Source organism: Tubulanus polymorphus, chromosome 1, assembly GCF_964204645.1.
Source record: "Tubulanus polymorphus chromosome 1, tnTubPoly1.2, whole genome shotgun sequence".
NCBI lineage: Eukaryota > Metazoa > Nemertea > Palaeonemertea > Tubulaniformes > Tubulanidae > Tubulanus > Tubulanus polymorphus.
The window spans coordinates 20,270,627-20,283,218 of record NC_134025.1 but is presented as its reverse complement, the minus strand read 5'-3'; the positions used below and the strand labels follow the sequence as shown (position 1 = coordinate 20,283,218).

General features: G+C 35.4%; 1 protein-coding gene across 6 annotated transcripts in view; it reads right to left on the bottom strand.

Moving 5' to 3' along the window:
- The window catches only part of LOC141914783 (centrosomal protein CCDC61-like), a 43,034-nt gene extending 32,033 nt beyond the window's left edge, over window positions 1–11,001 (bottom strand). For 4 of the 6 annotated variants that reach the window (XM_074806077.1, XM_074806080.1, XM_074806081.1 and 1 more), the window contains exons 1-4: window positions 3,143–3,220; window positions 1,839–2,043; window positions 1,390–1,472; window positions 234–400 (exon numbers count right to left, since the gene is read on the bottom strand). In XM_074806077.1, coding sequence (XP_074662178.1) covers window positions 234–400; window positions 1,390–1,472; window positions 1,839–1,995 — 407 coding nt within the window. In that variant the 5' untranslated portion in view covers window positions 1,996–2,043; window positions 3,143–3,220. Of the gene's footprint in view, window positions 1–233; window positions 401–1,389; window positions 1,473–1,838; window positions 2,044–3,142; window positions 3,221–10,792 lie in introns of those variants that run through there. The other 2 variants (XM_074806078.1, XM_074806079.1) reach the window with 2 other exon arrangements.
- Window positions 11,002–12,592: the final 1,591 nt, after the last annotated feature.

Below are 12,592 nucleotides of genomic sequence, written 5' to 3'. Positions count from 1 at the left end.
TCACACTTATTTTATGTCCCCCGGAGACCAAATGATAAAATGCTTAAGTGTACATCTTCTGATGGGGAATAATTTGCAATACATTTTCATTGTCAAATTCGCTCCATTCAGAAAATATGCTATAACAGCTCCTTTAATTCATTTCGTAAAAATAAATACATGGTTGTGGCAGCCATCTTAGATGACCTACATTATCCGAAATCAATCTGACTGAATAAACCTTACTAACTTACCTATCAAACTCTACTGTGTAAGTGAGGATCAAATATCGCTTTGAGCCAACATTCGTCGGTACCTTATTAGACGATGAAAATGACCTGTTGACTTGGTTTGATTTACGCGCCCTCAACGAATCTAAATCAGCATACGTCAGTAAATCTAAGGATACCGAATCACTACTCTAAAATGAAGAAAAACTGTCATGTTGAAGTAAGAAATAAATAAACTGTCATATGGAATTGAGTAGATGAGTAAATAAGACGGTTAGGTTTCCATTGATCTCTACTGATTTTGAAATACAGTCAACCCTAGGAATTTTTCTATCCAATAGCTTAACCCAATACTTTAGGGTAAAAATCCCAATAGCCAGAAAATACAGTGGTACAGTGCAGTGTGATGTATAACAGATATATGAAGATACCAACATACTCATGGCACTGCATAAATAGTCCTTTTAGATCTAGTCCTTCAATCGATGTTTTTGAATCTCACCTCAATACCCATTTGTTGATCCAAGCCTTTTAATTAACTCAGTTTTAGTTTTCTGTGTTCTCTTTTTATATATACATTGTAATGCAAAACTGATGAGCAGATTTTATATGGGTTTTAGGCTGAATGAATTATTATTACTAATTATTATGGCGATGCATTTTACAACATGTCCGTAGAATATTCAGATATGATATCACAACACAAATTCATTGAAAATCTCATCTGCTTTCAGCAGGGATTCAAACTTGATGGCATCGCAAGACTCATGCCATTTGACTAGCCCGAGTGCACACACTTTATCATGCCGCACTAATCAGATTGGCTGTTGTATTACTGTTGAAGCAAACCTCATAACTAAACTATAAATGGGAAATCCAGGGCAAAAATAAAGCCTGACTTCTGACTGACTAGTAATGAATCTTCTAAGCTACGCGCATAACTGTGCACTCGGGCTAGTGTGGCAGTCTCGATGCCATCAGGTTTGAATCCTTGCCTTGCCGAGTGAGGGTTGTAAGGCTCAGGAATAAATGTCTCTGTAGGATTAAGTATACATACTTAAATTGAATGATTCTTCAGGAATATTTGATCATATCAAAGAATATTACTGTGAAATGCTAGCTAGTGTTAAAGTTTAAATACCTGGTACTATTGCCACTTTTAATATTACTATAGGCCTACCTTTGTTAGCGCAGTTTCGAGCATGTCAACGAATATATTGAATTGTTTAAAATTCCCTGTTTTGTGAGTCAGATCTTCAACATCTGGAAGAAACACGAATCATTATGGACAGTTTAAATGAATGCTTAATGTGAGCATCTCCTACAATTTAAACTCCAGATGCCAAGCCTGATTTTTGTTACTGGTCAATTAACTTTGAGATTTCTAAGCCATAAATACGACCAGTAAATCACACGGCAACTGAAATTTTCAATTAGGCTATATGCTTGAGTTTTAAACCAAAAATGTTGTACATTCACTGGCTTTCATCTTCTCAAGGTTTTTGATTTCAAAGTTAAAGTTCCCTGCTTCCCAGTCGGCTGCATGCGTAGTGTTATCCAAGGGACAGACCAACCTAAACCAGATTATCAACCTAACAACAACGATTTTAAACAAACTTTACAACATACATCGAGCATCGAATAGACCGGTCCAATGATCAGTTGTCAAGCGATCTTCAACTTCGATTGTTAATGAATCGGGTTTGTCAACGTGTGCTGTAACGATGTACTCTATACCGCGAAACATGTAATTAGCCACCAGAGCTTCGTCGGTAGTTGATGCCATTTTAACTCCGGAAGTAATTTCGTTTCTCTCCCCTGTCCGTCTTGCTCACTGCAAAAGATTCATTAATATAAGAGAAACGTGTTTAAGTACTGAGAAGACAGAGAGAAAATATCAATGAGTTGGATCAACTAAGTCCAAGCAAATGAAAGAGAAACGACTCTTCCTAAAAAGTTGGCAGGTGATATTTTGCCAATGCGGCATTATTCTTGTTAACGCTATTTTGCCAATGGCTCGTTCTGATTGGCTAATAGAAGCCGCGCATGCGCACTGAGGTGAGCAACTTGGAAAAATCAAGGAAAGTGTGGGGAACAGACTTAGAGAAAAAATAGGAGCATACAGCGGGATTCGAACCCAGGCCAATAAATTACTAGTCTAACGTCTTTCTTAGACCACCGGGCTCACTGCAATCCAGCTGTAAGTTTTCACTTCATATAGCCTCACCTTATCCCAACCCTATCCAGGTAAAATGGACCCTAAACCTCACCCTTATCCCTCTAGACCCTAACCCTATCAAAACCCTAACCCCAAAAGCCAATATAATGATTGTATTGTTATATTTTATTACTATATCTTATATTATTATCTATTATATATATCCATTGGCAAAAGAGCGTTTACTAAAATAATGCCGCATTGGCAAAATATCCACTTCCTAAAAAGTTTCCTAATCGTGTGAGATAATCAACTATTTATTTCACCGTTTTCAGTGGCGTTGGAACCATAACGACTGCAGCGGAGAAAGCTGCAGCAATAATTTTCTGAATGACGTTTTTTTTTGCTTTGAATACCACCCTTTTGAAGAAAATTAAATATGCCTATATTTGCCGCGGCGATATTTAGAACCTGTCTAAAATCAGTATTTGGCAGCAGCAATCAAAAATTGCTTCCAACGCGCCTGGTTTTGACTAATGTCTATTTCAACTAATCTCTTTTGTTCTTCAAACAACGTCTATGGCCAAACTGTCATTGTAGATAAACAAAAAGTATTGAATTGAATTTGAGTTTCAAAATCAAGACGAAAATCAAAATCTGAGATCGCGAAAATGTTCTCAACCGGGCACGAATTGAATTCAATCATCGAAATAATATTAGGCCTCTAGTAATGGGATGGAAATGTCACCATTCATATGTGTCAGCATTGACTTACCGTGTGAATACACACGAAATCGGTTAATTAATTTAATGAAATTTGTAAAAATCTCGTATTTCGCGGATAAAAATCTGTTCGTTCGAATATGCGCGATGTTGACCAATGATACCGAGAAAATGTTTTCCGAAAGGTTCGAATCCCATATTTTCGTAATCTTAAGATACGGTTTTCAGCCTTAATCTGGATGAATCAGAATGAACAACCATATTCTTATCAATAGAAATTAATCTTTTCGATAGATGCCGATTAATAACACTAATATAGTCAGATGCGATCCAGGGGCGTAGCCACCCAAAATGCAATGAGGTGCGACAATCCGGGCGCACATCCAAACGAGCGCCGAAGGCGCGATGTCTAGAAGGGGGGTCTGGGGGCCCTCCCCCATGAAAATTTTGAACATTAAAACGTCTGAGATGCGTTCTGATGGCTGAGAGCTCATATTTGAATAATTAGGTTATCTTTGGTCAAGGGACGGATCCAGATGTTTCACTATCCCAGAGCGGTTTCTGAGTCCTGCTGAACTGGAAGGGCAACTATATCATAGCCAAAACGGAGGACCTGGGGGCACTCCTCCAGAAGATTTTGATTTTTCAAGGCTCTGAGATGCAATCTTTAAGCATATTTGGGGCATAAAGTCTATCCCCCTTGAAATTAATTATTTTCTATACTACTTCCAGAATACTTGCCCGGAATAAAACGTTCATGTTAGTACAAGAGCCTGTCAAAATCACGAACTAGAAAAATGGAAGGGCAAACCTGAGTACCCCTCGATACAAGTGGTAGGCTGGATCTGCCCTTGACCATTTATTGATGGATAGTAAACTTATGTTAGCTTATCGTACATCAATACCGGTACTCTCTCGATTTTCTCGGTTTCCATGTCTCGGCACTTGAGCAGAATTTTTTTGGTCAAATCCCTTATTTTCATGATCCATTTTTCATGAACAAAAACACCTACAGAATCAGTTAAATATAACCAGAAGAATACCGGTTTGAGTCGCTCTAAAGTAATATGAAAAAGTCTAAATTCGGCAACTTTGATACTGTGAGATCAGGTGCATGGTCCAGATGTTATACCGTAAACACAAATGGGTTTTTCAATTATTGGTGCGCAATGTGTCGCAGTTGTCGCACCGGTGGCTACGCCCCTGCGATCCTATATATCTTTATTATTCCGTAATGCTTTACATTATTGGTTTTGCACAATATGAAAAAGAGTATTATTCCGTAATGCTTTACATTATTGGTTTTGCACAATATGAAAAAAGAGCATAAAATATGAGAATTCTTAACAGTATTTACATTTTGTACATGATAGGAAGTTATATACATATCTGGCATAGTAAAGTATTGTTTCTTTATTTACAGCGGGTTTGATTTGCTAAGCCAAATACATTTGCCAACCATCAGGGGTGAAGACATAATGGTGATGAATTTGTTTTCAGGGGTTGTAAATTTTTGATCGGAAAAATGGGTATCAAATCATTTAATTAGTTCACCTCTGTAGCTATCACATTTGGTACACTGCATAATAAAATGGAATTCGTCTTCAATTATATTACATGAGGTGCATAAGTTATGCACCTCATGTAATATAATTGAAGGTTATTAAGGTTATTATTGAAGGTCTTGGGAGGCCAGACCATCCACGTTCCCCTCTCGACCCGTTCCCGTCTCGACCCTAACGTACAATAGCGCCTTCCCAGTCAATTATTTTAACTAAAAAACTACGGTTTTCGCATGTGATAAATCGGAGGACGATGATCAGTGAAACTTCCCAACAATTTTTAGATGTCAATTAGATTTTCAAAAAGTGTTCTTAACTTTTCATTAAGACAAATAGAATGAGGAAACGGCTTCGATTTCAACAGTAGTTTGAAATAAGATGCAAAGTTATTAAAAGGAAACTATATTTATCGTCGAAATAATGATCAGTAATCTGGTTCCTCCCACAGATATACAGGGGCCCGGCGGATCTAGGATTTTTCAAAGGGGGTGGCTGACCTGCTGAGCCGTGGCCAGGATGAGGTGTTCGTGATAATTTTAATGAGATTATTGGGGGAAGCAGGTCATTTCTCCAGCATTAGTCATCATAATTTACAATATTTGTCATGGTACTGGTTTTGGGAATTTTTGGGACCTATTGGTTGATGAAAATGGATCGCTCGACGAAATTCGCCGAGTGCGGGCAGACGAGCGAAGTTGCGGGCGATCTGATCGCCGGCGTAAATAATCGGCCGAAAATATTAAGTTTGATGATAGTGATTGAGTAAGCGATGATAGTGCATATACCCAAGATGAGATGCCATCCGAAACTTCTGGCGCAGATCTGACGCAGGATAAGTCGCCGACTCTTGGTACGAGATCAAGAAGTCGGAAACCATTGATCGTCAAATTTGGAAAAAAGTCTCCGTGCGTTTCGCGAAAACGAGCAAAAAGATCCCGGTCAGATGACTGCGATAGTGATTTTCACCAAGTTATTTTTGAAACTATAAATTCTGCTATGCAGTCTTTTAAACTGGATATGGAAAAACAGGCGTCCGATTTCCACGATAAACTGTTGACCACCGTAACAAAATCTCTCGACCAACAAAACAAGTTACTCGACCAACGCTTATACCGATTTGAAGAAAGAATATCGGATTTAGAATCGATAAACTGTGACCTCAACAGTAAAATGGAAATCCTCGAAACTAGTAATTCCTCCCTGAAAAAACAAAACAGCGATTTGAATGGCAAAATAACTATCCTCGAGCAGGAAATGAATAATGTAAAACGTAAAACCATCGATCTAGAACAGTATTCACGTCGTGAGAATATCCGGTTGCAAAGATACCCCGAAAAGACTGGTGAGAATTGTGAAGAAGAAATCTTAGCAGTGATAAAAAAAGATCTAGAAATGCCTGAAATTACGATAAACGACATTGATGTCGCACACCGGGTGAACCGACAGGCGAAACCAAAGCAATCGGGCGAAGCAGCTCAAGTCCAGGAAGACCCCAGATCAATGATTGCGCGATTCAAATGCCGGGAAACCAAGATTAAAGTCATGGCTAAGAAATCCAAACTCGCCGAAAAAAAGCTAGATTATTACATGTGTGATGACATATCACCAGAACTAATCAAACTGAAGAATCGCATGAAATCATCGGATAAATTCAATAAAGTTTGGTTCTACAAAGGCCGTTTATACGGAGAGGACAAATCGTCCGGACTGAACGTCGAGCTAACTTCGCGTTTGTTTGAATCTAGTGTATAAATCTGACTGTGCGTGTAGACAATAGAATCAACATCGACATCGTATTGTGAACTTGGATTTTTCCTACCGTTTATGGTAATCGTATCCTAGAATGGTGTTTTTTCGCGTTTGGAATTAAAAATCGAACTTACTCCTGGCTTGTGGAAATATAATCGGATATAAATTATTTATTCAATTAGCAGTGCGCGAACACTTATAAATTTTAATACCAAATTTTCCAAATCGCTATTTATCGTCATGAGTCTGCTATAAACAAGTGAGTAAATAAGTTGGATCTACTATCTATCCACCATTCATTTATATGTTCTAAAATGATTTAAATAAGCACTAGACGTATCGGCCCGATTACGATTACGATTACGATTACGATTACGATTTATTTACACTCCAACCATTTCCATGGTATATGGAGGAAAACTATTACACATGTATATACAAATATTTACAAAACAACACTGAAGTGATTAAAATTTAGAGAATGAAAACGTAACGAAATATATACATACATCAACTATTTACAATACTATATATACTATTGGAGGGATCTATATACATCTAAGCCGGTCTTAATGAATTTAGCTAAGTTGACCGTTGGGTTTTTCAGAATATCAAGGGTATTAAAGGTATTCAAATTCAAAAAGTTTTTGCGTTGTTCGTTAAGTAAGGTACAGTCAAACAGAAAATGGGATTCGTCACCTAAAGTATTACAAGTGGGGCATATTCTATCGGCTCTGTCTAAATGAAGGTTTGAAAATTTGTTCACAGGTAAAATATAGGACCCGACCCTAAATTCAAATAAACTAGTTCCTAAGTCATCACCAAGTTCTATTTTATACTTCTCTAACCTAATATCATTTTTATATTGCCTAAAGTTAGTGTATATCAGTAATTGGGAAAGTGGGCTTTCGGCGAGAGGGCGAGACACCACTCATCACAGCTAGGCTCTAGTGAGAACGGACGATTGCTCTGTGACACACATATACAGTGAGTGCGCGTAACAACAGCTGCGCGTGGATAGATCGATACAGTGAGTCTCTACTGAGAACGGTTATTAACGCGTGTGCTATTACTGTAGTACAATGATTGCGTGTCAACTGTACCCAGATAAATAGATGCTGTGAGGCTTGTGTGAGAACGGTTAATAGCGTGTTTGTTATATACAAGGGGAAGTAATCCCCGCTCATCACCACAAGTAATTCTTTTTCCTAATAAATGGGAGATAGAAAAGCATTCTTAGCAACAATAAATAACAGAATAAAACCAGCAAAAAAACAATTTGAAATAAAAAAGTCAGTTGATGTTACAAAAGAAATTGAACATAAAATATTGAAATTAGAAAAGATGAAAACTAAATATGGAGAGAAAGTATCAGCTAATTTAAGCTACTGTAATGTTAGTACATCGCGAGAATTTAAAGTATTTTTACCTGATAAATGGGTTTCATTGAGTACAGAGGAATTAAAAGATTTAGAAGGATTTAAGATAATCTATCATGGAAAAAATGAAGATGGCCATCATGATTTAGAAGTTGTTGATTAAATTTAAAAAAATAAATTAATAAAAATAATGAATATTAAGAATCCGAAATAAATTATCTGGACAATTTAATTGCTCCGCATAGATAGACAAAAGTAGTGAGATGGTGCCGTATGGCACCCACATGGTGATATTCAATTAATATTCAATTAATTAAAAAAAATTATTTTTTTTGCTTTTTTTCTAAAATATTAATCCATTTTTTTTATTATAAATTATGGAATTTCAGAAGTATTTTCATTTTTAATAGCAGTTGTTTCAGAATTATTAATATCATGAATTTTATTTGATTTCTTATACCAATTACGCCCGATCAAAATGAATACAATTACAAATCCAACCGTAAAATATAAATATTTATCAAATATTCTATTATCAGAAGGAGTAGAAATAACAATATTTTCAACATTTTTATTAACATTTTTATTACTTATTTTTTCTTTTACAGCTTTTTTATATTCTTGTGATTTAATTCCTAATTGCCGAGACCATTCAATTTGTTTCTGAGTTCTCGGTTTTTTCTTCACAGTTAATTCCTTCACTTCTTCCGCCTTGTTCATTTATTATAGAAATATTTTTACTTTCAATATTTGAAAATGTTATAACCCCAGTTGATAATAATGTCATAAATCCCTCTAATTGAAATGATAAATATCCAATCCATTTATTTAATTCAGTCATAACTAAATAATCATTTTTTAAATCGGAATATAATCTATTTTCATCTTCAATTGGTAGTATATAATTACATAATTTACTATAACCTTTTACTACATTTTCTGATATCGCGTCATTAATTCTAGCTGTTCTCGCGGCTTCATAAATCTTAAATAATCTAATAATTTCATCTGATTTCATTGTATCTAATTCATCATAAGTTAAATTTTTACCGACAAAATTTTTACATTTTCCAGATGCTATTAATATTTCTAATTGATGTTTACAATAAAGATAATATTCATAATTATTATTTGTTGTAACATTATTTAAAGCACCATCATCTGGAGTTAATTTTGTTTCTGTTATTCCTAAATCATCTAAAGTTTTTTCAATTGGAACATCACCATTTTTAGATTTTATTTTCTTTTCACCTACCATTTATATAACAAAACAAGAGCCCCAAGGGGCACAATGGCCAGCCTGTCAGATTTGCTTTTTATAAATGATGTAATCTGTGGGTTATATTTATCAATATACACTCCCTGCTCAATGTCATTTACATAGTACAATCGTGTGTTAACACAGACAACAGGAGCGAATGTAATATAGAAATACTAAGTTATTGTATTGTTCAACGCCCCTGGTGGCAATATACAAAAACCAATGAGCTTGAAACTCACCAAGATCATAGACCATGTCATGAGCTACAACTTTCCAATTGATTGTGGTAGCAAAATATGCATAGGTACGAATGTAATACTAAGTTATTGTATTGTTCAACGCCCCCTGGTGGCCATAAACAAAAACCAATGAGCTTGAAACTCACCTCAATCATAGAACATGTCATGAGCAACAACTTTCCAATTAATTATGGTAGCAAAATATGCTTAAGTATCAAAATGATGTGGCTAAACTTTTTTCCACCTACGAATGAGTACTGATGACCCCAAGATGGCCGCCAATTGCGTCATAATTGCCTGGTCAAAAATACCCTCTCGGATATAAAAGATCCTTTTCCAAAGAATACCCATTACAAATTGCAATGAAAAATGGCACACCATTAGAAAGCTACAGGACTCAGAATTCAGGCCAAAATTAACATTTTTGGGAACAAAAAAGGTCACAGGACGGCCATCTTGAGTCCGATCGACCCAATTTTTCTCATGCCGATGGGCCCTTGGGGGATACAAATATATACGAATGATCAAGGTTATTGATAAAAGTGTCTTCAAAATTTCCCTCGAAAACTTCTAAAATGTGTAAAAAGTGATGATTTTGGCGAACAACAATGGCTGCCAGTCGGCCATCTTGAATCTGACAGGGCCAGTTTTTGGCCTGAAGATGTGTCTAGGGTAGATACACGTATAAACCAAATATCAAGACATTACCTTGAAGCGTCTTCAAAACTTTGGAACTCTCACGAACTATCTAGATGGTTATCTCTCGACTCAACAGCTTCAAGACCCATCTCAGAACAACTTTGTTCCATGCAGCATACCATTAACTCTCGGAAAGCGAATTGGATTTTTTTTGGCAGAATAAAATTTGATTGAATTTGCAATTCGAGCACATGGCTAATTAGCATATCAAGTTCATACACTCGATTTGGGAAAAGCAATTTTTTGCGAACCTTGCGCAATTGTCAAGGATGAATTTTCTGTAGAGCAAATAAAAATTCCTCCCAAACACCAAATCAACTAAAAAAGATTTCATAGAAATCGATCTTGAAATACGATTTTAAATCTTAAAATAAAACCCGGAAGTAAAACAATAGACGATACCGCGGGTTCACGTGAACACCTGATTTCTGTAAACGAAATGTTGGTTGTGACAAAATTGTTCAGACGGTTTTAGGTGGTAATTAGTACGAAAACGTAACAACCATGGTCGACTTATTCGATGAAATCAGGCCTATGTGATATCCAAATTTTGACTTTTTTATTCTCCAGACCTCCCTGATATAGAAATAAAAAATTTTGGTGGTACGAATAGTGCAATCACAGCGCCGACGGCGACAGAGCCGTGTCAGAGATCGGCGGAGTGAAAATTGCGGAGGTGGACGAACACGAAGAAGTAGGCTATTGAGCTACTTGAATCGCGAAAACTCCTGGCGCGGCCCGACGCTTTTCGTTGATTAAGTAGTACAAATATCAAGCAATGGGTTTTCACCACAATCTACCGCCGGTGTTTACCGGATTTCAATATCACTCCAAAATTCAAAGAAACCTCGAAATATCGAACCGCAACACTTTCGGTAGATATCCGCAGCTGCCCAACCGGGAAACTTATTTGTTGATAGCATCGATAGGATCCATCATCTTCTCCCGTCAAGGGATTCGAACCCACTAAGCTAAAGCCGTGCCAGAATCAGGTCGGGCCAATCACAGCGCTTGTAACAAACCACATTAGGCTTCTGTGGAATTTCCCAGTAAATGGGCCAATCAGCGAACACGTAGCGAACGCGGAAGTATTGTCGCGTGTTGATACATGACGTCATGCGCAAAAGCGCCAGTAATGAAATCACGATAATTCACGTGAACAGCTGCTGATATTTTTAGATAAACCAATCACAGGGAAGACACAACTTCCTGATTGGCTGATAAAAATTGAAATTTTCCCGATTTTATTTTCGTGAAAAATGCAGAAAACATTTTTATGAAAGCCTATTTCAAAATTCTGCTCGCTACGATTCCGAGAATGGATTACGCTTAAATACGTGATTTGTTCGAATATGCCCTCACTTGGCAAGCAAAAGAGCCTTTTGTGTGGAAACCATGTCATTTAAATTCGCTCCATTTGTATAGTAATAGGCTCAGCCTACGGCTGGCCTAAAAATTAGTTGTGATGTTGCAACTAGAATTCAACTAGAATGTAACTAGAATTCAACTAGATTAACAAGCTAGTTGAAATATTGTTGTTTTTGTTTATTTCTTGTTAAATCTAGTTGATTTTTGTTTCAACTACTAACAACTAGAATTCAACTAGAATGTAACTAGAATTAGACTAGATTAACAAGTTAGTTAAAATATTGTCAAATCTAGTTGATTTTTGTCCCAACTACCAATAACTAGAATTCAACTAGAATGTAACTAGAATTCAACTAGATTAACAAGCTAGTTGAATTTAAATAAATTCATATTTAAATGGGTGTTGTAATCTAAATAGTAATTTTGATCTTTTAATATTTTTCAACTTATCCATATATTCATTATGTAAATCATGCGGAATAATATCATTTTCTTCAAGCGCATTTTTCATCGATTTTCTATCTTTATTGTAGAATAAAACTAGAAATCTAATGTTTTCTCTAAAGTCTTTAACAATTGAATTATATTTTTGATTTAAAACCCAAGTTGTTATCCCAAAATGTCTGCCAGAAAAAGCTAAATAGCATAACTCACTTTCTCTAACTTTTGAATCATGTAAATTTGCGCAATCATCTATGATAAATAATATATTTGATCCTTTATAAATATCAATTGCTATTTTTATACAATTATCAAAATTTTCTTTTACTGTTTTAGGATCTAATATAATAAATTTATTATTTCTAGTAATATTTCTATCATAAGTTTGATTAAATTCATATGTTGGACAAAATAATACTATATTATCAAAATAGTTTTCATAAACAGTTTCTAATAAATTTAATATAAAATAAGTTTTTCCACAATTTGTTACGCCAGAAATTAACATATTATGAGGCTCAAATATAAATAATTCCTTATTCATTTATATATTTTTAATTTTACTTGATAATATCCATTCATTAAATTTATCTGGCCATCCAACCCATTTTACTAAAGAATATTTTTTTCTTTTAATAGTTTTTGTTTTTAATACTTTTTCAATTTTATATTCTTGTTCTAGATTTTCAGTAGTTAAACTCAATTCTTCTTCATAAAAATACCCATCAACTTCTTCACCATCTAAATCTTCTAATTTATAGACATATGGTTTTGTTGTTATTACCTTTTTCATTTTATATATTT